At 38.8% G+C, this 27981-nt stretch overlaps 1 protein-coding gene across 15 annotated transcripts in view; it reads left to right on the top strand.

The window, feature by feature from the left end:
* The window catches only part of mycbp2 (MYC binding protein 2), a 90141-nt gene that overhangs the window by 14858 nt on the left and 47302 nt on the right, over nucleotides 1-27981 (top strand). For 11 of the 15 annotated variants that reach the window (XM_007251683.4, XM_007251678.4, XM_007251677.4 and 8 more), the window contains exons 3-23: nucleotides 64-279; nucleotides 4131-4284; nucleotides 4394-4590; nucleotides 11231-11473; nucleotides 11792-11863; nucleotides 12075-12171; nucleotides 12695-12768; nucleotides 15878-16016; nucleotides 17207-17283; nucleotides 18213-18417; nucleotides 19127-19291; nucleotides 19876-20034; nucleotides 20188-20392; nucleotides 20562-20707; nucleotides 21031-21141; nucleotides 23340-23444; nucleotides 24914-25033; nucleotides 25608-25689; nucleotides 25838-25955; nucleotides 27471-27675; nucleotides 27783-27936. In XM_007251683.4, the coding sequence (XP_007251745.3) occupies nucleotides 64-279; nucleotides 4131-4284; nucleotides 4394-4590; nucleotides 11231-11473; nucleotides 11792-11863; nucleotides 12075-12171; nucleotides 12695-12768; nucleotides 15878-16016; nucleotides 17207-17283; nucleotides 18213-18417; nucleotides 19127-19291; nucleotides 19876-20034; nucleotides 20188-20392; nucleotides 20562-20707; nucleotides 21031-21141; nucleotides 23340-23444; nucleotides 24914-25033; nucleotides 25608-25689; nucleotides 25838-25955; nucleotides 27471-27675; nucleotides 27783-27936 (3044 nt within the window). The remainder of the gene's footprint in view (nucleotides 1-63; nucleotides 280-4130; nucleotides 4285-4393; nucleotides 4591-11230; nucleotides 11474-11791; nucleotides 11864-12074; nucleotides 12172-12694; nucleotides 12769-15877; nucleotides 16017-17206; nucleotides 17284-18212; nucleotides 18418-19126; nucleotides 19292-19875; nucleotides 20035-20187; nucleotides 20393-20561; nucleotides 20708-21030; nucleotides 21142-23339; nucleotides 23445-24913; nucleotides 25034-25607; nucleotides 25690-25837; nucleotides 25956-27470; nucleotides 27676-27782; nucleotides 27937-27981) is intronic. The other 4 variants (XM_007251679.4, XM_007251691.4, XM_015606445.3 and 1 more) reach the window with 3 other exon arrangements.

The following is a 27981-nucleotide window of genomic DNA, read 5'->3' as shown; positions in this document are numbered from 1 at the left end:
CTTCTTATTGGTATATTATAATTAAATTAAGATAATATCTGTGTATCTGTCTCTCTCTCGCAGACAGAGAGTCTGGATGGAGCCTTCCCAGTGCCAGACATCAAACTCCACAGTAATCCCTCTGCGTTTAACGTCTACTGTAATGTACGGCACTGTGTGCTGGACTGGCAGCAGAAGGAGACCTCCCTGACCCTGGCCTCTCGGAACTCTGTGCAGAGCGGTGACTCGGACAGTGAAGAAGAGGAGGAGTGCCGGGAACCTGCTGTCAAACTGCCCAAGGTTAGTAGGACACGGCAGTGCATTACGACAAACTCTTGTTCTGACCTATGACAATTAAGCTGTAACACTGCCAAACTTATATTGTTTTATAAATAGCAGCCTGTTGGTACGTAGTCGTGTCCTTTTATTAGGGTACCAGTTAAATGTTATACAGTACCAGCAAATGTTGGACACATCTATTTGTATGAATACATTTTAAGTAATGAAACCAGGGGGTAACCAAGAGTTCTACAGTACAAACAACACGCATCATGAGGAATAAAATAGAGTTTTACATATTAAGATAAAAAATTCCAATTCCAACATACTTCTTTTTTTGGGTGTGCTGTATGGTATCATAGTCAATATTGTCACAAATAGTTTTACACTATAAAAAAAAAAACATGAAAATAAAGATAATGTTTATGGAATTTACTACATTTACTTTTAATTGTGTTTGTAGTTTATATGCAAGCACTACATATGCTGCTCTTTGGTTTTGTGGTACATTTTTATTGTTCCTTTACATTGTGTGTGTGTGTTTTTTTTATGTTTTTACTTTTAACAGACTAGTTGTTTGTTGTGTATAAGTAAATTAACAAATATTTCAAATATATGTACATTTTACAAACATTATTGCTATATTATTATAAATGATCTTCATAATGTAATCATTAAGTTTAACCACAGATATGTTACTGCTGGTGACTGAACACCATGGAATACTGGAATGAGTGTTTGATGCTTTTGTTGCCTGTGGTATGCACACAGTTGGTGCTTGCAGTAGATGTTCTGAAGTTCTGAGAGAGGCCGTGCTATTGAGCTGACCAGGTTAACCATGGCTTCTTTGACTGGTGTTGTAATTAAATCTACACTATCAGAGGCTTTTAGCAGTCCTTGAAAGGATTAAAGGCCCAGCCTCTCAGCTCTTCAGCAGTCCCACCATTGTGACTTTTTTTGAAAGCAGAGCACGTAAAGCACTCAGCTATCTCTGCAAGGAAGACCAAAGGCAAATGCCGCCATGCATAACCATAAACCGATGCAAATTTCAGCTTCACATCAAGCCTGAATCAAGAGGGATGTTGTATAATTACACTCGCAGCATCAAAGAGCGAGCGAATGGCCAAGCTATAACCTGGGAGTGTGTGATTTTATGAAAAAGTGACTTCATTACATTCAGCTTTAATGAATTTAATGTGATGACTCACATGCAGTATTCACAAAGCTTTAATAGGACTAACTAGCATTGTCTAATCTTTTTCTACTGATGTGATTTCTGCTGAAAGAGTTTATTTTACGTCTGTGTCAGCGAACATCAAACATTCCTTATGAGTGCTTATGAGTAATTTGTAACACTTGTCTTTTATTGCGCCTGTGTAGGAGTTTTTTTCTTGTCAGATACTAGAAGTAACAATGTGAGTCTCCTGGATGTTGCACATCATATTAGATCTTGAGCTAAATTAACATTAGCTACCTCTTTCTCCTTGTGGAACTGAGGTCACAGTTGCTACTGGTTAAACCTAAATGTACCCTAAGGGTCTGGGCACACACAAGTGGCTTGTGTCGCTCAGAAATGATATTCACTAGTTTATTCTGAATGTTTGTCTTAACTGTGTTGATTTAAAGCAAAACATCTGAGTTTCTATGTTGACAAGCCAACAATACAAGCTGTATGTTTTCAGAAACTAAGAAAGTATAAGTATCCAAGCTATGACTCTATAAAACCATTGTGACTTGTTCCCAAGACTTGATCTTCTTTAATATGTATTTGTTTATATATTTTTACCATTTATTTTTCGATAACTTTTTTGTCTATACTTATTAGATTTTCTATTATATAGTTTATATTTAATATTTAACGTGTTAATACAATAATTTTTTCTTAGTTCAAAGTAGATTTCAGATATCAACAGGTATTTCAAATTTCTGTAACTGCACATATATAATTATAGATATTTCAAACTAGCATTTGTACCAGTCAAGATTTATTTACGGATGTATGAATCTAAACGTTTTACTGATCAGAGTTACAGTGTAGAATTCTACTTGAATAACAACAGTTTTAAAAATACTTAAATGATTTTTGCTAGTACTGTAAAAATCATGGCCACCGACCAGTAAAAGTTCAGCAATCAGATGACCTCTGTAATGGTGATTCATCATCTAGGAATAGGTATTTCAGTCAGATGCTGTTTGAATTGTGTCTCTCAGTTTCTTTGGAAGTTAAAAGCGACTGTGTCAGAATTAAGTGCAGTCTTTGTCAGGTCGCAAATAAACACATGATCTGACACCGCTCAGCTTAGCCTGAAGTGTGACAATTTGAGAGCTGAAGCTGTTTTGTTTAATGTGATAAATCTAATTTTCTATTTTGAGAATGTCTCTATAACTTTGAGATCTTTGTATGCAATGCTGTTTGCTTGTGCAGCTCAACAGTCATGTTTTTACTGTCACTGATTGGTGTCATGGCTATAACATTGTAAACTGACACCAGCGTTAGACCGGCTATCACAGTACTTACACTGACTGGCCACTTTATTAACACCACCTGCTTTTTTCTTCATTGTCTATTATATTAGCTCCACAGAGCGTATAGGAGCCCTTTATAGTTCTGTAATTACAGTCTGTAGTCCATCTGTGTCTCTGAATACTTATTTGGGTGGTAGATCATTTTGCAGTGAACTGACAGGATGGTGCTGTGTTGGTGTATGTTGCGCTAGTAAGACTGGATCAGAGATAGTGGACAAACAAGAAGGTGGCGGTGGTGGTATTAATGAATTAATGGCCAAAATTAAGCATCCATATATTTATGGCATGTATCATATATTGTTTAGCTAATCAATTTTAAACCTAGATCTTGATGTTATGTGTGTTTTGCACTTTGAACTTGGGTTCATGGTGATTTACTCTTGGTTTTATGGTGATTATGTAAGAGTGATTCATGTTCCTCCATTGACAGGAATGTTTCATTGGTCAGTGGTCAAGGATTGGTCAGGAAGTGGGACTTCTTGAATCAAAATAAAAAAAACCTACAAAGGGAAATTAAGCATGTTGGACAGTTTGCTGGAATAAATGCCTGTAAAATGAGCTAACTTTTCAAAGAAACAAAATCATAATATCTGTTAAATATAACGTGTTTAACTTAAGTCTGGATTTAGCCTAAGTTCAATGGCCTAAGGAATGGCCAAATGTTTGACAATACATTTATTTATTTTAGAAGATTGGATATCATTTGAATTTTCATGCGAACAAACACATAAAAACTGACAAGATAAATCATCTAATGCACCCTATAATGAACATCTATCAGTGCCAGATGCTGTAAATAATTTATAGTGAAAATGTTTAAGTGTTACTGATATTGAAGCAATTTCTTTTATGATGTACCGTATTTTTTGCACTATAAGGCACACCGGATTATAAGACGCACTGTCAATAAATGTCTATTTTCTGGTTTATTTTCATATACAAATGACTTTACTGCTCCTTACAACCTGACTGGTAAAATTCATGCATAAGGCGCACTGGATTAAAAGGCGCACTGACAATTTTTAGGAAAATGAAAGGATTTTATGTGTGCTGTATAATGCGAAAATACGGTATATTTATATTGTATTCTTGCCTAGCCTTAGTTTAGCTGCACAGACAATCAAAAGCTCCAAATGATTTGATTGACATGAAACCGGACAAAATATAAAAAGACTGTCAATTTCATGTGTATTATTTTGCTTAATTTTGTACTTATTAGATTTCAAGGTTAAAAGCTTGCCAATGTCAAATTGCCATTATTGAATAAATACTCTGTTTTAGATGACCAAATGTAGCTTGCAGTTAAAGGAAGAATTCTGAGAAGTTTTTTTTTTTTTTTTTGTCAGATCATTGGCATTGGACTGTGTGGGGTGTTTGAGCTGATCAAGGAGACGCGGTTCTCACATTCCTCACTGTGTCTGAGGAGCCTACAGGCCCTGCTGGACATGCTACAGGGACAACAGCCTGAGAGCTTCCAGACTGAACCTCCAGATGTACTGGGTAAGACTTTCACTCTCTTCCTCTCTCACTGACTCACACTCCTACTCTCTCTCTCACTCTCTCTCCTTCATGCACAGTTTTGTTTAACCTGATTTCATTTCCCCCACAGAATCCCTCTTCCACCTACTACTGGAGACGACAGTGCGAAGTACAGGAATGAATGACCCCACTGGTCAGGCCCTGACTGCTCTGTCCTGTGCCTGTCTGTTCAGCCTGGTGGTGGCTTGGGGAGACACTGGGAAAACCCTGCAGGCTGTTTCTGCCATCCTCACCAACAACGGCAGCCACGCCTGCCAGACCATCCAGGTTAGTGTGGCAGTTATTTTTATTGAATGCAGAACTGAGGTGCTTTCTGCTGTCATTGGAAGAAGGCAATATACCATAGGTACTCTAATGATGTCTCGTGTATAGATGTTTGTAGTAGTACTGTATTTTTTGCACTATAAGACACACAGTTATAAGGCACACTAGCAATGAAAGTTTATTTACTGGTCTATTTTCATACATTTGGTCCACCGGATTAGAAAGCGCATTATGCGACACTAGAAAGGAACAAGGGATTCGCCATGTTTTCCTTCTAATTCAGCAGATCTTAAGTTAAGTAAAGCTAAGCTAAGTAAACAAAATTGTAATTCTTAAAAAAAGAATTTTCTTTTTAAGTTAAACGAGCGCTGGATGTTAATCTACACAGATTTTTCTCCTAAAAACTGTTTATTTGAGTGAGTAAAATGCTTCCGTTTATTCACAGTAGGCTTAGATTTTCAGATTTACTCTAAGGCTGGATGCAGCAGCACTAGCATTAACGTGTAACCGTAAATGCTGCCAGACAGGGCTACACTGTTTTTCGGTAGGCCAGGGCGATATTAATTAGCAGTTGGTCCCATATTGCTTGTTTTAACATGGTAAACGCTCAGGCTACAGTCCGATAGAGTTGCACGGTGTACCGAAGGTTCGATTCTTTTTCGATACTACGTCATCACAAACGATTCGGTTCTTTAGCGTTCGATGCTTTCGATACTGTATATAGCCCAGTCACTAGCTTCAAATGAGTCAAATTAGTAGGCGCGATTTGATTCAGTTCATAAGAAAACTGATTCACACCGCAGCAGTCGGTGTGGCAGGATTCAGATAAACTTAGTGTTCTGAACAAATGAATCGATTCACGTGTGAATCGATTCATTTGACTCGGTTGAGAGCGACACACGCACGCGCAAGCCAGCAGAGCAGCAGCGAGTGTAGAATGGCGACGGCTAAAATAACAGATGTCTCTTGTTCGCGACTTGGACAAAACGGGCGCGAGGAGTGAAGTGTGGGCAAATTTTGCTTACATCGCTGATGAAGGGAATCCGACCAACACCACAAACCCAGTTTGTAAACGGTGTTATAAGTCTATCCAGTGCAGAGGAGTAGAGCTTAGATTCTCTGCCCGAACCCGAACTGACCCGAGGCACGTTCGGGCCGAGATTTCCCACCACATTCCTCGGGCCGGGTCGGGTTCGGGCTCCAGAAAATAGTCTTAGATGTAGGCATCTGTTTTTTATTTATATTTTTATTTTTAAATAAAATAACGAAAACTGAAAGTGAAACTAAACTACTTTAATTATAAGCGCTGTTTTCACTCCCGCAGTTGTACAGCGGGGGGTGTTGTGCCGATTCTGTCCGCGAAGCGGGAGTCGGATTCAGTAGCGAATTCGGCACAAGCGCAGCGGCACCTTGCGGTCCGCGGTGTTAGTTGTAAGTGCTCGCGCTAGCCGCAAAATACGACAGAAAACACTGAGGGAGCTGCAGACTTATGTGTGGGACTAGAATATGAGCACGAGGAGATAAAAGAGAACCTGAATATGAGCATGAGGAGATAAAAGAGAACCTTTACCTGTGAGTAGCTCACATCAGAACACGCAAATCTCTCTCTCTCACTCTTGCTGTGTCTCTCTCTCTGTGTCTCTCTCTGTCTCTCTCTCTCGCACGTGAACGCCTCCGCGTTTGACCTGCAGCACTGTGTTTAGCTGTTCTTAAAAATCATTTTAATTAAATATTAGTTCTATGCTTCTATGTTACAGTATTATTTAACATAATTCTGATCATATTTCGCTCATTCAAACAGCCCGAAAACAGCCAGGATGTTCACGTTTTCGCGTTTCCATCGCAAATCTGTGGTCAGGCACATAGCCTGCTTGATCGTTACACTGAACATGGGCTTATTAAAAACGGTAAACGGTTGATTAATAAAACGGAGCAGTGAGTGTTAAAATGAACATAACATTGTAATGTTCTTCTGTCTCTTTATTTTCCTTATTCAGAACTTAACTTCTGCCCGCCCGTCAGGTTCACATAGTCAGGCTACCATTACCTCTGGTTTTGGTAGATAAGTGTTTAGATAATTATGTTATAGTTAAGGTTATAATAACGAAACTAGTTTTTTGTTCAAATGTTTCATTTTAGAATAAAAACGTTTGCACCGATTGTTCAGTGTTCAGTCCAGTTCAGTCAAAAATAAACATTTTATGTTCAGATATTTTTATTTATTTATTTTTCTTCCAAGTATCGTTTAAGTATCGAGAATCGTGATTGATTTTATCCTGCTTTTGTTGTAGTAACTGACTCTCTTGAACAAAAAGGTCTTTCTAATATATTGTGAAACATTGCTGTGAGAATTTATTTGCATTCATTTACAAGCGGGCTAGTGTGGGTTAGAAAAGAAGACAGAAGGGAAATGCTTGGCATAAGACATGTTGCCAAATTGTCCAGAGAGTCATATTCTATCGGCAGTACCTGTATCAGCACTGGTTTTATGTTAAAGTAGCTGAATGCCTTAATTAGAATTAGTGTCCACAAATATTTGGGATATTTGCATATATTTTCATGGTTGTTGTTGTGATCTGCAGGGGGACATATAAATGGCTAGATGGAAGTTTAGAGAGACTATATGAAATGTCATTGTTTCTAGCTGAGATGATCTGTGCCTGACCTCAATGAGACAGGCAGACTCTTAGTTGTATCTCTGCATCTGCAGCTCAGCAATTGAATTGCTGAAAATGCCAGAGCCTTCCAAGTTCCAGTCTGCTAATGTTCCTCTGCCTGCCAAGACTGCCTCTGCCAATTACACTCCGGTCTCGTTAGAGTCTCTACAAGACTCTGCATATCTGTTTGTCTTTTTCGCCTAGCTAAATCTGACTTAATGATGAAGCATGCAAAACAGTTGTTGGATATAACAGAGTTCTGCAGTATTGTACTGGTGCTCCTGATTTCTGATAGATGGACTCACACACTATTAACATGAACTTATATCAATTTCTCATTAGTTATAGATCATGCTTAATTAAGCTATCTGATTTTTCTTACATTTTTCTTGCATGGTCTTCACGTTCAGCTCTTCTTTTTTTTTTTTTAAATGGGCCTGCAAGCTCTTCGTCATACATACCATCTTTACCACATGCCTATGCACTCTACAGACTAACCTTTCACTTATTTCACAGCTTTAAGTTCTCAGTGCAGTCAAGTTAAATGCTTCATTCAAGCTTTTTTCTTTTAGCCTTTTAGCTTTCGGTTGATTTGTTTAGATGCTTGAGGTTGATTTATCTTGGTAGCCAGTGTAAATGTCAATGTGTAAAGTAAAAATATAATAAACATATTACTCTCTTAAGGACGTTTTCACACCTTTAGTTGGTTTCTCAGGTCCAGATCAGTTGATGAATTTGTTTAGTTGAAGTTTTTTCTCCCTGTGTTTGGTTTGGTTTCACACAGGCACAAATGTAAACACCAACATGCCCACCAATGCACTGGTGTGTGAGCAAGAAAGTTCCAGCATATATTTCTTTGCAGTGTGAAGCTGCTTTATAACAGAGCACAAAAAATGTGCAGCTGATCTTTCACAGTATTTTTTCACAGTAGTGTATACAGGATGTAAACCGCATGGAAGAGAGACAGTGTTTGTTCATAGCTGTGGTATTTAGCATAATCTGGCTAATATATCAGTTTATATGGCACCTTATCAGCATCTGATAGCTGGGTCGGATCAAGACTGGATTCACCACAAGCGAACCGTTCCAGTTTTTTTGGGACCGGACCGAGCCCACCTCTACTGGCTGATCTCGGTCCGGTTGTTTTGATCTGCACCCCAATGCGATTATTGTTTTCACACCTGCTCAAACAAATCGAATTCTGGAGCTGTCTGCTTGTGGTGAGAAACTGATCCGGTCTCAAGCCAATCAAGCTATTAAATATACTCCTTTTGTATGAGCTAAACTGCTGATAATGCACAGTTTATTGTGATATATTAGCCAGATAACAAATGTCTTTTCTGCTCCATGCACACGCGGTATTAACTATTCACGGCCGCACACCTCCTTTTATTTGCAAAAAAAAATTCCCAAGTCAGATAGCTCTGATCAATCGGAGGAAACAGCAGGTTTTGCGTGCTTTATTGGTGCATTACGGTGCGTTTAGATTTATGCCTGTGTGAAATCAAACCAAACAGACGGAGAAAACGCTCCAAGTAAACAAACTCATCGACTGATTTGGACCAAAGAAAAGTAAACTACAGGTGTGAAAGCACCCTAAGGCTACAAACTAACCAGAGTCCCTTTTAACCAGGCCAAATAGAAAACATAATAACCAAAAAGAAATAAGGATACTTTCAGCAGATAAAGTGGCGTAAATCTAAATTCTCACCAAATCCAATTTCAATTTATCTGACAAGTTATTAGGTTATGACAACTTTTACTCGCTTTGTGAATATAGCCTATAAGCCAATGGAATCACAGAAGAGGCAACAAATGTTGGTCTCCAATTAAAAGGTTATTACTAGCTGTGAAACATTGTGTTGTGAAACATTACATGTTTAGGTCTAAATTTGCTCACACTGTAGAGCCCTGTTTAAACTATAGGCATGATTGAGCTTAAAGTTCACTTTAAGTTGGAAAGAGGACATCTTATTTGTGGCTTGTTTGGGAGTGTGGAGGTAGATCTGAGAGTATAATTGGCACAGATGTGCAGAACAGGGCTGAGAGATGTTTAGAAAAAAAAAAACATGATGTTGTGCCCCCTAGCTATTGCTGAATGATAATTGTATTGTGAAGTGTGGAGCTGGGTTGGGCATCATGTTTGCCAAATGACAGCAATTTTTGTGTGTTGGCCAATATCATAAAAAATACACATGCTGTGTATATCTGACATGCTGTATGAAAATGTTTTAAGAGCACACAGATTTAACTTAAAAACTTTCTTAATTTCTGGTGGCATCTTTCTCCTAAATAGGCTGCCTGATGGGTGTATTTTGATATGCTTAAGAGAAATTGATACAATATGTTAAAACCTTAATATGGTACAATGTTACAATATCAATATTATGTTGGAGACAATTGCACTCTTGTGTGGTTTTACAGACTTGGCAAACTGCACTGGATTATGTTGTCTAAGATGGTGCAATAAAGCAGTCATGGTGCTACCTTTCATTGTAATATTTTTTTTTCAGCATAATTTGCATGAGAATGTACTGTCTTCCATCCTATAAACCAAACCATCTCCACACAAAAAGGGACCCATGAATCCCCTTTATCTATAACTTGCACACAGACGGTAGACAGAGTTTTTAAAATAGATTTTTAAAAATATATATCAATATTTATGATCTATTTCCCAGCCCTAACACTACACAGCTTCTGGGTCTATGTGCATGGACCTACTGTGGTAACCGGTTTCCAAGAAGACGGGTAGAGTTTACTTTGCTATTGGGTCAGTTTCCTAGATTATAATTTCCTCTATTCAAAATGCTATGTAGTTCAAGACTAGGCTTAATCCCTGTCTGGAAATGGCCCCTGTAACTATAATTTACCCAGTAGGATTTTTTTTAATGGTTTGTTCCAGCTGTTAGTTTAATACATAACACTTTGGGCCAAAAATAGCCTTGTTACAGTGAGTCTAGAGAGTGCTTTGTTATTATCATTAAAGAGTCAGGGACAGCCTGCAGGCTCAGAAGTGTCAGTGGGCAATGTGTGATGGTGGATCAGACAGAGACTTGGGCCTAATAGATTGAACTAGCCTGAAGGGTAATGAGAATATGGCTCTATTCATAGGTACAAGAAAGTCAGATTTGAAAAGAGTAAATCAATTTGACTTACATTATGGCTTCTGTTATAAGAGATCCACTGCTTGATGAAAATGAATTGCTTGGTGTTCTTCTTAGTTTGCTAAGTTAGACTAAGCCACCTTAAAGGTTTAAACCCTTTTGTAAAATGCTTAAAAAATGGGACGATGTTTTGTGTATTTAGCATATTGTGTCTGTTCGTGTACCAAAGTACTTTATCCACGCCTATAGCACAGTTGAACCTTTGAGGGTGTTGCAGAGGTGGAAATTATCACAATTAAAGTTTTTTTTGTAAAGGTTTGGAAAGGTTTATACAAATTTTAAGCAGGGCTGGTATACTTTACAATTTCAAAGGAACAAATTTAATCTGTTACTGAAAAAAATATGGTTTAGGGTTTAGTGCATCTTTAAATGTTTGTGCATATTGGTTTCCCATCTGAGTATCTTGGTAAATTAAGTGCTTGCCAAGCCAAGATGATAAAGATGAACACTTTCTCCCTCAAATAAAATTAGCAAAGATTTGCTGTTTGTGTCCCCAGTGATGCTATCCTATTCAGGCTTAATTAATCAAATAGTAGGGTTAATTGGAGTGCAGCTTCTTTGTGCATATCATCATCAACTGGAATGCCATTTATCAAAACACGCTGATTAGTCTAACTAAAAAGACAATAAGAGAGACTGGCTGACTATGCCAGACAAACTGGAGGTAAATGAAAAGAGAACAGAGATGCCTGATGGATTTTTACCAGGCACCTTTCCACAAAGCAGAGCGTTTGCACTGAATAGCTGAAGCCATGTTGTCCGTATGAATATATTTTTCAACAAATATAAATATTCTGATTTGCCTCTTGTGCCATTTAGGTTCCAACCATCCTCAATGCTCTTCAAAGAAGCGTACAGGCAGTACTTGTAGGGAAGATCCAGATCCAAGACTGGTTTGGAAATGGCATCAAGCGAGCAGCACTAATGAACAAGTGGGTTCTGAAGGAGGTGAGCATTGATGACGATGAGCGCTGCCTTCTGCAGACCGACGGATCCTTCCTCTATCTGCTCTGCAAGGACGGCCTCTACAAAATTGGCTCAGGTTACAGCGGCACCGTCAGGGTAAGACCTAAAATTATTATTATTTTTTTAATCAGTAGAAGGGAGTTCTCTGTAAAGTGTTGGGTAAATACTACTTCCTGTCTCATGACTTTTGATATGACACTATGTAAACATTTTAAGTTTTGTGACCTTATAAAAACATGGACTTATGGTTGAACTTCCTAAATGCTTCAAACTTTATTAAGATAAACAACACCATTGATCTTGGTTTTTAACTACATTCAGGATGTACATATCTTTGTGCATTTTTAAAATGCAGTGACGTTGTTAAACTATGTATTACGTACATTGTGTTTTACGGAAATTGCATTATTGCAGGGCCATGTGTACAACTCTACATCACGCATCAGGAATCGAAAAGAAAAGAGATCGTGGCTGGGATTTGCACAGGTAACTTACCTGTCTCCTAATTTCCTATAGGGAGGCTTATTCCTTTTTTTGTACAAACATGTATGATTTAAAAGTGTAATATAGCATTTAGAACAGCATCATGCTATGTTTAAAGAGCATTGATCAGAGATATAATTTAGCAGCAGTTGTTTAGTACGCATTTTGTGTTTCTTGGCACTAAAAGCTTTATGTATCTTTGTTTTTTTTGTAGGGCTCCCTGCTATATAGGGACATGAACAGTCACAGCATGGCAGCCATCAAGATCAACCCAGAGACTCTGGAGCAGGAGGGCACTATCACAATGCCTGGTAACATCACTGACTGTCTCATGTATTCCAGCATTTTGCATTGTCCATGTGAATGTATTAGAAATCAGCTAGGGGTCTGAGTGGTCCAGCGGGCTAAGCACTGTTACTATGATCAGGAGATTGCTGGTGTGAATCCTGTTCATCAGCCACCCTGAGAGAGCACAATTGGCATTTTTTCTCTCTCCACATCACTCCAAAGGGTGATGTTGATCAGCACAAGGTGTCTGTGAGCTGATGTATCAGAACCGAGTCGCTGCGCTTTCCTCCGAGTGCACTGTAATGCTACTTGGCAATGCTGCATCAGCAGCAGTTTAAAAAGATGTGGTAGCTGACTTCAAATGTATCGGAGGACGCATGTGATTTTACATTCTTTACATTGGTGTCCTAATGAGTGAGTTGGGTAATTGGTTGTGTAAATTGGGAAGAAAATGGAATAAAAAATGGAAATAAAAAAGAACTAAGCTATGCTACATGCAAGTGGTGCTTTGGGTGAATGACACTGTGTCCTTGGTTTCATTTGTAGGTCTTCAATCGGATGGGCAAAACATCGTATTCACTGATGGAGAATATATCAACCAGATAGCAGCCTGCAAAGATGTGAGTAGACACTTGTTTTACATGCCTAAGTATATTTTTTTCAAGCTGACAAAGGCGCTGTATTGTGTGCAATTTGACCGGTTACAGTTTATTTTTCTATTTGCTACTTTGCTTAATTAGGGCAAGGAAGTGCATTGTGTCTCATCAGTTTTAGTTAACGGATGTGTCTGGTCTCATTCGTGCATGCTGTCCTAAAAAAAAAAAAAAGAGCATACCTTTTCTCATTTTATTTTAATAATGCTGCACTAGCACACCAGTGACTAAGCATGTACCACATCACTAGCGTTAGCACAGCTCAGCTACCCAATTTGCAGATCCCACTGAATGGTTCTGTGGCCCCAAGTACGGTTATCTGACTGCACTTAGAGAACCAGGCTCAGCTTGGTTTGTAATTGTTCGAAGCTGAACCGTGTCCATGTGGATAAGTCACCGGATCCTCCGAGCAAGGTTATCCTCTGTTCTCGGAACAGTTCGACCCGGCAGTGAAAAAGCAGCTGAAGCTGCTATTATAACAGTTTTTCAACATGGGTAAATATACCCATGTGTTAAGTGTATAAAAAAAAACTGAGTAACGCATCCTCTTGATCATCCACAGGGAGCAGTTTTACTGTAGAAGTCATTTGTAACACTTTTTTTTGAGCTGAGTCCAGTCACTGATTTACCAGCACACAAGGTGACAGAATGATGCAGCCAATCAAGACAGACCTGCTGTCCAGACGCCTTGGCTGAACAGCATGGGGGCAGGGAGTCTGTTCTCTTCACACTGAAATGAAATGTCTGTAATACAGGGAACGCAGCTTCTGCCACAAAACAGTTTGTCACTTATGGCTCAAAGCAGCAGCGGCATCCTGTCTGTATCTCAAAACCACATACACACACACAGAGTGGGTGAGATGATTAGGTTCATGACAGCCAAGATCACACCATCTAAAAGAAGAAAAGAATTGGATCAGGTCCAGTAGAGAAGAAGAGTAGTTGGTTTTTGTTTGCCTAATGACTTGTTTAAAAATGAAGCTGATGGAGCTGGAGAAGAGATTTTAACAGCAAGAGAAAGAAACTCATTTTGTGTGCAACCTCTAAGCAAGCAACAAGGATATCCTGGGGGGAGGAGCTTGTGCATTTTGCAATGTCAAAGCACTGACAAATCACAGAGATGTGTCTGACATGTCAATGTCCTTTCTCTCTTTCTCTCTTTCTTTCTCTCTCTCTTCATCTGTCTGTGGGTTGAGGAGGGGGTTACATAATGTGAATCTGGCAGATATTTATGTTCTACCAAAAAATCCTGTACGAGTGGACCAGTAGATATGCATTAAAATGCTAAATCTTTTTGCACTTACATTCGTTAAAAAGGCTTTTTCCTTCTCTTGTAATTTTGTATTTTAAACATGTTTTTGGTTGACATCTTTGATATTTGTATTCATTCTTATTTTCCATCCCTCACCTTTCACTAAAACAACCACTCTTTTGGCTAATGCTGCTTAATGGAAAATGACCCTTCCTTCCCTCTCTCTCTCTCTCTTTCTCTTTCTCTCTTTCTCTTTCTCTCCATCCTTTTCCCCTCCCCCTCTGTCTTACCCTCTCTTACTAATGCGTAGACTCACTGTAGAAAGCAATGACAGAGATGCTGATGTCATTCTAATGGTGTCAAAGGCCCCATTTACATCCATTTCATGCGTATTGAGTATCAGGCTTATATCTGGTTAAATCCTAGCTACGTCAAAATGCAAGTGTATACACACCCAAGATGCAGTTCAAACAGATACATTTCAAAAGGATGTCCCATTTGCACCAGATGTTATAGCATGTTACATTAAACTGGCTCACCTGGACGCATTCAATGACCAAACTCCTCCCAGTAAAACCGAAACTAGGTGATTTTGCATACTCCATCTCACACAGCATGTGTGTTGAATGTCAGTCTAACTAACCATGGATGCCTAGTTTTTGAGCTGTAAAATTGACTGTGGGGGGAGGCAGGTCGCGTTCTCTGCTGCAGTGCTGTGAACCAATCAGAGGCGATATGTTTGCATATCCGAATATTCATGAGCAAGAGCCAAATCCTGTCTTTCCTCACAGACTAATATATATATATTTTTTCCCTTTTTTCCCCCACAAAAACAGCTCACGTGGCATTCATTTATACTAGTAACCAGAACTAGACATTTTAAAATGAAAGCGATGGAACATTTGAGACATTAAATACTGCTTCTAAGCAGAGAATTAAACAAGAAATTCCAGCTTTCCAAGTAAAATGTTTTTTTTTTCCAGAATTAACTATAAAGGTGTAGGGCTTAACAATATGGACAAAATATATATAACAATATATTTAGTAATTACGGATTGTACACAGCATTAATCTAATATCAATATAAAAGCAACAAAAAAAACGCTTAACATTTCTGACAAATTGAAAATATAAAAAAATGACGCCCTGTAATGGATTTCAGTCAGTGTCGGATACTGAAAATAGTGTATATTAAATATTAAATATTAAAAATGTGTTTTAAAACCATATCACCATTATGGAAGCATGTTTCTGTTGTGATATATACAAATATTAAATTATTGTCCAGTTCTACAACACACAAATAAATCTCTTTTCATTAATAAAAAAAAAAAAAACATTAAATGGTATTTCTTTCAATTGAAAAGAGAAAAATTAACCAATTTATAAGTACAGTTTTATAGTGACTAACCTTTGGTTCCATTAATGTTATAGCATATTTTAATTGTTTAAAGAGGTAGCTGCTAAGTGCTTTTGTGTCTTAAAAGAGCTCGATGAGAGCATAGTGCTAATGGCCTAATTATAAGGAGGGGGAAACTGACCTGCTACAGTGATGGTCCTCGGTGGGTCTTCAATCTCATCTGTTGAGTGGGTCTGGAATACATCATCACTGGTTTAACACGTTCACAATGACGTGCACACCGTGCACACTGCACAGTATAGTAGTGGCAGTGCACAAAAAGTCTTGTTTTATTTATAGAACAGTTAGTGCTGAACAGGCCTGGATGGTGTGTACATCCTGTGGACCTTAATTGCCCTATCGCAGAAATGTGATTATATCTGAAAAGAACTGAGCTGCAACATTGCTGATTTGTTTCCATGCAGGACGGCTTTGTGGTGCGGATCTATGCCACCAGCATAGATCCGGCTTTACAGCAGGAGCTGCAGCTCAAGCTGGCCAGGAAGTGTCTCCATGCCTGTGGGATCTCTCTCTTTGACCTGGAAAAAGACCTGCATATAATTAGTGAGTTCAGTTGCTGCATGTATGATCACTGAGGTTTAGCATACTAATATATTTTCTATGAAAAAGATATCAGGACACATGTAATACACCTACAGGAGCTTTTCTGATTTCTCATTATAAAGCCATAGGCATTAATATAGAGCACCCCCTGAACTGCTCAGAACTTGGTGACCCCTCCCTTTAAACTTTGTGGTCTGATACTTCATGGCTGAACTACTGTGGTTCATAAGTGCTTATATAGTGTCGCTCAGTTGATGGTGGAATATCTAGGAGGGAAGAAATTTCACCAGCTTATTTTTTGCACAGCGTCGGTGAGCTCTTTTAAATGAGCGATCCAACTGGTATCTCTATAGTTTCAATTCTAATACTGATACCAGTATATACACTCTGCATATCAGTTGACAGCCAGTAGTGACCTGATACTATTGTTGAAATGAATAAACTGTATACCTCACCATGTAGGACTTAAGGAATCATGGTGGACTTAAGTGGTAAAGCAAAATAACAAAATTAATACATAGACACATATTTTGAATTTATATGTATTTGTTACAAAAAAGGTAGTTTTAGAGGACTTTTGCAATCAATTATATATAAATTAGAAGTTAATTTCTAAAATGTAGTAGATTTTAGTTAATTTTCTGGGCTGGATTACTTGCCGATAGTTCATGACAGATAAGGGGTCTTAGATAGGAAAGGTTTTGCAGTTTGATATTATGTATATCATAAATATGAATGTACTGAATGAAATGATCTGAATACTGGTTTGTTTGATTTTGTTAATATTGGGACACTTTGTGCATCACAATTTAGAACTACCTATTTTTTTTTTTTTTTTTTTTTTTACAAGTGTTTGAAAAGGCAGACTGGTGCTTAATTTAATACACTTTTGGTAATGGAATTGAAAAACATTTGACTTTAATAATGAATTACTGTTTCACAATACTTTTGATCCTTTGGTATAGTAACATTTTGGGGCAGTTTTCTAGACAGGAATTAAGCCTAGTCTTGGACTAAAATGCGTTTTAAATGGAAAAGGAAAATATAGTCAATTACTAGGCTTAGTCCCTGTCATCATTTTAAGTGCTAAACACAGTAGCAAGGGTCACCAGCAGATGCAACATTTCCGTTCTTCTTACCTGTCTAACACTGTGTATGTGTGTCTAATCTGTGTGTAATCATGTCCTCAGGCACAGGGTTTGATGAAGAAGCCGCGCTGCTTGGAGCTGGCAGGGAGTTTGCTTTGATGAAAACAGCTTCTGGGAAGGTACACATCTTCTACTTAGTGCTTTCCAGCTTGATGTTAGTCAGCATTCAGGTGTCACAGCTGTAGCCTGCATTCCTAACATTGTAACCACTGAAACTATTAGAGCACTCTTGCTTTGTTTAGCTAGATATTAAGATTAGAGCAAACAAGTCAGACATGCAAGTAACAAAAAGCATTAAATTACATGCTTATTAACTTCGCTGAGACTGTAGACTTAGAGAAAGTGTTGATGGAATCTCTGAAGGGTGTGTTCAGGGTGTGGATGGTAGAGCACTTCTGTGAGTTTATCAGTAAGTTGGTCTAATCTGAAGCTTGGCCATATGTGGAGATTACCCAGCCCAGTGAAAGTTGCAGTAAAAATAGAACTGACCTGTGACACAACAAAAGCTTCTTCACAACATCTCTGTTCTAACACCTCACTGCTTGGGCTCTCTGTGTCATAATAGTATTTCTGAAGATGAGGTGTAGCATTTCATACTCTAACCTAATGATCTAATGTGTCTTACAGTATCTAGCTGTAGCTGGTTATTGTTCTCCTCAGCTACTCTCTCTTTATCATAGAAGCTCAGCTGTGTTACATTCCTTAGCTGCACAATGTAACTGTTGATCTCTAAAATGGGGGTCATCAAGCTTACTCCTGGAGATGAACTTTCCTGCAGGCTTTAGCTGCAGCCCTAATCAACCCCACCTCATCCCTCTAATTCTTGTTTACACATGTCCTTGATTAGCTGCACATGGTGTGTTAGATTCAGGTTGAGTGTGAAAGCTGCAGATCTCCAGGTGGAGGGTTGTGATCTCTGCTTTAAGCTGTATTAAAGACAGCTGTGAGTCATAAAGCCGAAAGCTTAAAGGAGAGTTTTTTTATTTATTTGAGATTTAAAAGTGTGATGAGAAAAATGACAAACACACTCTCCCTTTACCATTTGTAGATCTACTACACTGGAAAGTATCAGAGCCTTGGAATCAAACAGGGTGGTCCATCGGCTGGGAAGTGGGTGGAACTGCCCGTCACCAAGTCACCCAAGATCGTGCAATTCTCAGTGGGCCACGATGGCTCTCATGCCCTCTTGGTGGCTGAGGACGGCAGCGTCTTCTTCACTGGGTCGGCCAGTAAGGGAGAAGATGGAGAGTCCAGTAAGTTGAATATTGTCAGCTGTCTCCAGGATGTGTGTTTTTCATTTCATTAGAATTTTCAGAACATGCACAGTGTGTCTCATTTCATATTTATCATATTTGATAAATCTGCCCCATATATTTCTTTAAGATGTTATTATCCTTATAAATTGTCCCTCCAGTTATTAGGTCTGTAGCGATTAGTCAATATAATTGGCAATGTTGATTAATTTAATTTGTCGACTACAAATTTCATTGTCATTAATTTGTATAACAGTACAGCACTTATACAAAGTACTGAGGACAGAAACGCAATGGGAGATAGGTAAATGGCTCACTCCCACAGTGTACAAACACAGCAGATTACATATTTACTCCCTAAATATCAATATTTTCATGTTTAAACAAAATCTAGACATTTAAATGCCTTTTAAATCTCATGTTCAGCTGTTTCTATCATTTTTAGAGATAGAAAATATCGTTTTCAGAGAAATAATCGTTTACCAATCGAAAAAATAATTCATTATTGTTATTGAATTATTGTTTTGACATAAAAAAAAACCTTTTACCTTACAATTTAGAGTCCACTGAGAATTCCACACAGTTTTTGGCAAAGTTGTCATGAATGTCTTTTAAGTCAAGATTAATGATCATTTCTACATTTATCATTTATCCAGTGCTTAGTTTAGGACAAATGAGCTCCATCTAATTCTTTATTCTTTCCCCCCAGCAAAGAGTCGAAGACAGCCAAAGCCTTACAAACCCAAGAAGATGATCAAGCTGGAGACAAAGACAGCTGTATACACAGCCTGCAACAACGGCAGCAGCAGCATAGTGACTAAAGATGGAGAGCTCTACATGTTTGGCAAGGATGCCATTTACAGTGACAGCACTTGTAAGTTGCAAGTTCCTGCGTTAGGATTTGTTTTATTTATTTATTTAAGTGATTAAAATTGACATTTACCCACATTAGCAATTTATAATTGACATTTAACCAAGTAACATTCAGTCTTTCATGCAAAATAACATTTTATGTCCCAATACTCAATTAAATCTGTTCAGTAAAGAGCAAAATTAAGAATAAACATAACCATACTACTAAGCATTCAAACAATTTCTGTAAACGAGAGCTAGAAGACGGTTGTTACTTATGTGAAAACCAACATTAGTTTACATTTAGAAAAGTCTTTACTCTTAGTCTTGTTACATTTTAAATAATTCTTGTATTACTAAGACTAGAATAAAGCTATTATAAAGTCTCAAAATATTTAAGAATATTTTTTAAACCCTAGGGAGGTTGTGAAAAATCAAGGAAAAATCTGACCATTTTTAAGAATATGTATGAAGAAGAACAATGTATCTTAATGTCTTTTTCTGAATTATGAAGAAGGTCTATTTACTTTTTGGGAATCCTTACAGTCCCATAGTTCTGCTCTAGTGGTTTTGACTCTATAAGAACATTTTTGTTTTGTTTTTCAGGCCAAGTATCAGATCTGAAGGGGCACTTTGTAACTCAGGTGGCCATGGGGAAGGCCCACACCTGTGTACTGACTAAGAGTGGAGAGGTTTGGACGTTTGGCGTGAACAACAAAGGCCAGTGTGGCAGAGACACAGGAGCCATGAGTCAGGCCGGGAAAGGTAAGAATTGTAAGAAAAGTAAAACGCATTAGTAGCATAGCTGTAAAGATTCGTCAGTCGTTTTACAGTCCCTGAGCCGTGGATATCTTAAAGGTGCATCGATTGCTGTTTATGGAAGCATTATTGGGATTTTAGATTGTGCTGTGATTGCAGCTTTTGGAGTGGAGAATATGGCTACAGCGATGGATGAGGATTTGGAGGACGATTTGGACGAGAAGGAGGAGAAGTCTATGATGTGTCAGCCAGGCATGCACAAGTGGAAGCTGGACCAGTGCATGGTGTGCACCGTGTGTGGAGACTGCACTGGTTATGGAGCCAGCTGTGTGAGCAGTGGAAGACCTGACAGAGTGCCAGGAGGGTGAGTTAAACACGCATAAATGTGTGCACACGTACACACATCAGCATAAACCACATTGCTAGTTTGTGCTTTATGAATGTGCTATTAAGTCTATGGATGTGTTGTTTGTAGATGCACCACGTATGGGCTATAGTTTGTTTATGTACGAGTGTGTGTATATCCTCTTCAGAATCTGTGGCTGTGGCTCTGGCGAGTCTGGCTGCTCCTCATGTGGCTGCTGTAAGGCCTGTGCTCGTGAGCTGGATGGTCAGGAGGCCAGGCAAAGGGGAATCTTTGATGCTGTGAAGGAAATGATACCACTAGATCTGCTGTTAGGTACAATACCAACTTTATCACTGGCGATCCTGCCTCATGACTGTCTGTTTACAGTGAGCGTCTACGACCATCTCTAACATCTTTTAACACGTTTGTCATTTCATAGCAAAGAGCTGCTGTTTCTCTAACACACACAGCCATTGTTTGCCTGATATCACTGAACTGTGCTGTGACTGTGTCTGTCTGTGTGTGTGTGTGCGAGTGAGTGATTGCATGTCCACTGACTTACATTGCTTTTTCATGCTCATCATTCACCCTGCCCATGTTGTCTCTCGTTTGCCCCCTCCTTTGGCCCTGCCCATGCCGGACCGTTTTTATTTTAGCTGTTCCTGTCCCTCCCCCTCCAGGCGTCAATATAGAGGAACACATCCAGATCCGACAGGAAGAGAAAAGGCAGCGTATCAATCGACGCCACAGGCTGGAAGAAGGCAGAGGTAAGATGCAAGAATTACTACTGTCTCCCGCACGAACACGAACACACACTCTGCACACCTTACATTTTCTCACAGGTAGAAAAGAAGCTGGAGCCTGACTTAGAAAGCATGTGAAAGCCTAGCTTAGAGCTTGATAATGGATATGCATCTACGTTTTCAGAAACTGAAGCTTTGTGGATCCGTTGAACCAGGGCATCGGTTCTTGTGGGCAGTATAATTCTTAAATTTAGTTTGTAGGCATAAGAGATGTATGATATGTCTTTGCCTAAAAGCTCCCTGGAGCAATCACTGATTGACTTTATCATTCAGTGGTTGTGTATTAGCATGGACAATGCAGTGTCTCAAGATTATAGCCTCCACAGGTCTAGTGCCTCTGCTGGCTGGTTACAGTATGTTTTTATCTTTGAAGCATGCCAAAAAAATGTATAATGAAATAAAAACAGACTGTAGTGTCTAGTTCCAACTGTTAGGTTTCAATATGGTACCAATTGCACATTTTGGTTATCCCCTAGAAACAACTAGAAACCAATATAATGGTCTGTCTGCATTACATGGAGTTGCTGACTTGTAGTGGATCTGCTTAATTAATCATGTAGTGTTGGTCACGTCATCAGGCACTCTTTAATTTAATCTGACATTTGGGTTAAATAATGGCTAATATGATCTGATTAATTGTTAGCAAGCCAGCTAAAGGTAGTATAGTAAGACATGCTGTGCTCTGTATTATTACTTTGTCTTGGCCAGCACTCTAGTCACATTTTCTTTGGTCTGGGGTCCAAACACCACTGCTGACTCACTGGATCATAGTAGCTTAAATGAGAACTCCGGTGTAAAATTGACCTTTGGTGTCGTAAAACATGATAAAGAGTACTAACTTTTGTTGAATAGTCCATCTCTGCTCTCTTGCAGTTTTCCGAAATCCATTAGTTTTGTGCTTTTTGCCCAGCACTCTTTCCAACAGGTGCTTTGGGGCATCCACTTGCCTCTAAAGATAAATAGCCTTTTACACCGTGATCCAGGCTCAAAGTAGCCCCACAACCTATTGGTAGAATCAGGAGAGAGCCCTGACATTTGAAACAAGGCATTAATAACTTCAAAAGCGCACAAGAAGCTTATTAAAATTCACTGTTTACAACCAAGTGTAAGTTATCAGTACGGTGATGGCGGCACCTAGAGATTAGGTTATGCTGTAGGTTAAATCTTACCAATGAGGTGTGGGTCTGCTTTAAGCCTGGATAACGGTGTAAAAAGCAAGTGGATGCCTTGAAGCGCCCATTGTAAAGAGTGCTTGGCAAAAAGCACAAAATTGCTATATCTCAGAAAGCTGATAGAGAGCGGAGGTGGTCTATTCAGCAAAGTTTAGTACTCTTTAGCATGTTTTACTACACCCAAAGTCAATGTCACACCAGAGTTCTCCTTTAGGTTTGTCTCTGCAGCAAACAGAGCTAAGCTCCAGTACTGTAATGTGACTTAACAGTTTGTAAAAAAAAAAAAAAAGAAAAATTATAATAATAAATAAAAATGCACAAACTGCACTTTTACTGGTAAAACGCTTTATTTACTGGACAAACTAGATGTTCAGTGAAATAATAACTTCTTTGGTCCTGACCCTTTAGTCTGCATTGTAAACTCAATGATTGGGATTGAGATACACCTTTATTGTGATCTGGATGGAAACACCATATAAGCTACTAACATTTAACATTCAGACTGTGTAGCCTCTCAGGTAGCATGATGTTCAGCATGATGAGTGGTGTGGTAAAGCCACACAAAAGCCTCACAGAAGACAATTTAAACGTGCTTTAAAACCTGAGCCATTTAAATAGCAGCCAACTTAATAGCCTCATGATTTATAGGAAACCATCAGTGATTCTCAATACAGTCATCAACATGCACTTCCTTGCTGCTAAGACTTTTTTTTCTGGACTGTGCTTGGGGCTTATGATCATGCTTTTTGCACAAAAATAATTTAGTCTTAATTCATGCAAATTTTGCTTCAGTTAGCTGTGGTCCACACAGCTGCTGGAGTTATGTGATTCTTCACTTGTGCTTGTGCTTTTTGGTAATGGATGATTTGTACAGGTGATCCCCCTTGCTTGTTGTATTCTATGATTTTGCCATGTGTTGTATACTGTTATTTTTCCATTTGTGAGATGCTTTGCCCATGCATGTGAAAGTTTCTTTCTCCCCCTTCATAGGCCCCCTTGTATTCCCCGGCCCCCTTTTTATGAACCAGCGTGAGCAGGCCCTAGCCAGACTAAGACCCCTTCAGGCCTTTAAGCTAATGCGGGACAAACTCAAAGGTACTATGGCCTTCACTATGGACTTCGCTTGGAGCCCAGCTGCCCCCTCTCTGCCCTCAGCAGATGCTGGTTCTCTTCTCTTCTCTTGTCTCTTTTCTTCTCTTTTCTTCTCTTTTTTATATTCTCCTGTCTGTTCTCTTGTCTTCTCATCTTGTCTAGTCTTCTCCTTTCTTCTCTTGTCTTCTCATCTCGTCTCCTCTCTGTCTCTTCTCTTCCATTTGCATGTCTGGTCTTGTCTCTTCTTTCACTTTTTCATTCTCTATCATTTTCATATCTTGTCTTGTCTCTTCTCGAACATCTTCATATCTTGTCTTGTCTCTTCTTTCACTTTTTCATCCTTTCATCACTTCTTCTCCTTTCGAACATTTTCACGTCTTGTCTCTTGTCTTCCATTTTCTTGTCTTGTCTTGTCTCTTCTTTTACTTTTTCATGTCTTGTCTCTTCTTTTCTGACATTTTCATGTCTTGTCTCTTCTCTTATATTCTCTTCTTTTCTCCCTCTCTCTCCCTCTGTTATGTGCACTGTGAAAGTAAAGGAATAGATAATTTCCTGTTATGTTCTTTTTTTTTTTTTACTTTTTTAATATTTGAACACGTCTTTACTAGATATAAAAGTAACTTCATTATATTAGATATACATTTAAGTATCTGCATACTTCATGTATAAATATATGAAGTAGTATTTATTGCTTAACCAATATTCAACAGGGACTGGCAGACGACAGGTTATAGAAAAAAAGTAGGCGCATTTGGTATGTGTGCTGAAAATAGAATGGTGAGCTGCTTTGTATATTTTTATACACCGCATCAAACATTACTGTTTGCTTTTATGTAGTCATATCAACTCGAGCACTTTCATCACCAGAGATTTACCAGAAAATAATTCCCAGGGCAGTTTCTATAAATAGAAAGTGATGCACATGATGAGATTAAGAAATGCTAGACTAATGAGAACTAATAAAAACAGTTTTTGTATACCCCCTCTGTTCACCCAGTCAACCCAGTGTTTTTGGTGGTGGATATGCTGCTTTCTCCTTTGGTGTGTAAAAGCTATTTTTGTACTGAGTGATAGGATCCTTACTCTTCCACGCTCCTCTGATCAGGACTGTGGCAGCAGAATCACGTCAGCTGTCTGTCTCCTCCTACAGCGCTGACACAAGTGTTTTGGTTCTGACTGTCAACAAATTAGTGACTGACTTTTTGACCTTCCGAATGCTTGCTTTGGTGCATTCCCCTAATTTGATGTAGCTCCCCTGGTGTATTTGATTTAATTTGGGTTTTATTTGCTGTGCATGTTTTTTATTCCTTCATTTCATCTGTTTTTTTTTTTTTTTTGAAGCTCCTGTTCTTTCCTCCTAGGTGGCTGATGGCCCTTAGCCTCCCTCGCTGGTTCAGATATCTGTCAATGTGAGGTTGTCCTCCTCTGCCCTCTCTGTCCTCAACAGAATCTAAACCTGTTTTGTGTTGTAGATGGCAGCAGTGAGCGTGGGGACAAAGATGCCAGTAAGATCACTACCTACCCTCCAGGAGCAGTTCGTTTTGACTGTGAACTCCGTGCTGTTCAGGTCAGCTGCGGTTTCCACCACTCGGGTAAGCTGGAGCTACATCTGACTGTATGGTTGTTTTTTGAATATGAGTTTGGGATATACCCCCTATCTGGCGATAAACATTTGGTAAAAATGAAGTGTATGGAAAAAAGAATAAGGGTACAGACCACAACATTTATACCAAACAAGGACTAGTTTATTTTATAGCCATATTTTAGCATTTCCTCTAATGCTGGGGTTGCAAATGGCATTACGGAGGTAAATTTACTACTGATGTATGCCTAAAGTAGCAATCCTGAAGTAAATTCATGATTAAGATGGCACTATTGAGGTAAATGTACTATGCTTAATGTTGGTTTATCTACTGTAATATTCAAAATGTTTAGTATTCAATAAATATTTGTAAAACAGTAGTTATGCAATTGCTTTTTCTTGGAAAATGGAACATGGAACATTTATGCTATGTACTCAGTGATTTATTCAATTTTTAATTTAGAAGAGTTTTATTTTGTTACATATTTATTTAAAGTGTTTTCATTGCATTAAACATAAGTACTTGCTAGCTACATATTGCACTTTCTATTGTTGGTATCTAAGTGTTTGTAACTTTTCTACAGTTGTGCTTATGGAGAATGGAGATGTTTACACCTTTGGCTATGGGCAGCACGGTCAGCTAGGACATGGCGATGTCAATTCCAGGTATAGAGTTCACACTTTAAAGCAAAGTATTGTCAGTGTATTTTGTCATGACTTTAAATTATATTGCCCACTTATAGAAATCATAAAAAACTTATTATTTAGATTTAAGTTGTTAATGGCTTATTTGTTTGTTTGTGTTTTATTAAAGGGGGTCTCCCACCCTAGTGCAAGCTCTCCCTGGCCCCAGTGTCCAGGTGACTGCAGGCAGTAACCACACTGCTGTGCTCCTTGTAGATGGACAGGTCTTCACTTTTGGAAGCTTCTCGGTATGTTGTTTCTATACTAATGTTTTTAACCTAATTAGAACCTTTAAAATCTCAGTACAGAGGTGTTAGGAAAATCGATTCTGCCAGAGAAACTAATTGGGCATCCACACTTGGAAGCAACAAGTCGCTAATACTGCTTTTCTAAGTGGCGATTAAAGTTTACAGGTTTCTGTTTTTCTTACATTTTGGCAACGTACTTTTTGGTATAAGGGGGAAATGCTTTTAGAAACACAAAAATCAAAGAGTTGCGACTGGGGACCTGTTGTCTTAAGGTCATTCATTATTGTTAGTGCTGGGTGGTATGTATATCAAATGTATATCATGGTATTCTTTTAAGATTCTGTCGGTTTCACAGAAGCTCACTGTATTTTTATCATTATTTATTTATATTTTTTGTATGACTGGGCTTTATTTATATTGTTTGTATGACTGTGACTTACTGTACTGTTATGAGCACATATAATATATAACACTAAGACATAACATTAAGGCTCTGATTACTATTGGGTTTACTTTGTCCCACAAAATTACACAGTATATGAAGAAATCAGACTTCATTAGGAGAAAAACAGCTGAAGAATGTAAACAATAGACCTTAAAAAGAGATACACCAACATCTTAAACACTGCCTTTATTTTCAAAACTAAATGTTTTAAATAGTAGAAACCTTTAGAGGCATTATAGTATTAAAATCAGCCACAATACCCTTCTTTCTCCAGTTAACAAATACATTCAGTTCAGTGTGCATTAATATTATTCTTCAAGCTACAGTTTTAATATATTTAAACAGGGTTATAGTTAATGATCACCTCATATCATAGAGTTTTAGAAAGTTTAATCACTTGCTGAAAAAATAATTCTGGCAGTTCCGGCAGGTTCTCAGGCAGGATGGAGCGAGGGACGAGTGTTTAAATCTCTTAATGTTAACCTACACAGGAGCCTACGCGTATCCAGCGAGAGTGTGCTACGCAGCAGAGCGCGTTTATACTTCTGCGTGTGCACATCAGCGGCTCTGAGTCGCTCTGCAGTTTAGACCACGAAGGTGGAAATGTCTGGGAGGGGACGCAAGGCTCTGTGGACCAATCACAGCTGGGGTTGTCCACATTGTGCCACGTGTAGTTACTTTTCCAGAGAGGTGTGCGCTGTAGATTTAACGCAGGAGTATGAATTGGCTCTACATAGCTGAGCTTCCAGTGTGTTAGCTTGTTATGCTAACTGGATAGTGTTAGCAAATGAGCTGTGTCAGCATGCTTCTTTGACGGCACTGTTGTGGCCAGCGCTCCACAGCGCCTCTAGTGGTATGGTGGTATGAGAAAAATGCAGTTCTAAATTCCCCCACGGTACACCATATAAACCAGTATACCGCCCAACACTAAGTCACCCATTGATTTGCATATTGTTGAAAAAAATATATAAATTAGTTTCGTTTTTCAGCTGGCGCCTTGTTGCATGTCATTAAATTACAGCAACAAATTGCCTGCTAATGTAATCTGGCTTCTTGTGTTGTCTATGCAGAAGGGACAGCTTGGTCGGCCTATTCTGGATATGCCCTACTGGAATGCAAAGCCTTCGCCCATGCCCAATATCGGTGCCAAATATGGCCGCAAAGCCACGTGGATTGGTGCCAGTGGAGACCAGACCTTCCTGAGGATTGATGAAGCGCTGATCAACTCCCACGTTCTGGCCACTTCGGAGATCTTTGCCAGCAAACACATCATTGGTACTGTCCCTGCATGAGTCACTCCCAGCACTGGAAAGCTCTCGTCTCTAAATGTTCTGATGAAAAATGTCCTTGTCTGCCCTAATCTAATCCTCGGTTCTCTTTAGGGTTGGTTCCTACCTCTGTATCCGAGCCGCCTCCCTTCAAATGCCTACTGATCAACAAAATGGATGGAAGCTGCCGGACCTTCAATGACTCAGAACAGGAAGACCTTCAGGGCTTTGGCCTCTGTCTAGACCCTGTGTATGATGTCATCTGGAGGTAAGGATCTGGTTTCACTGTGTGGACTAGGCTAGCGGTTTTCTT

This window comes from Astyanax mexicanus, chromosome 11, assembly GCF_023375975.1.
Source record: "Astyanax mexicanus isolate ESR-SI-001 chromosome 11, AstMex3_surface, whole genome shotgun sequence".
Lineage (NCBI taxonomy): Eukaryota > Metazoa > Chordata > Actinopteri > Characiformes > Acestrorhamphidae > Astyanax > Astyanax mexicanus.
This window is presented reverse-complemented; position numbering and strand designations above follow the sequence as displayed.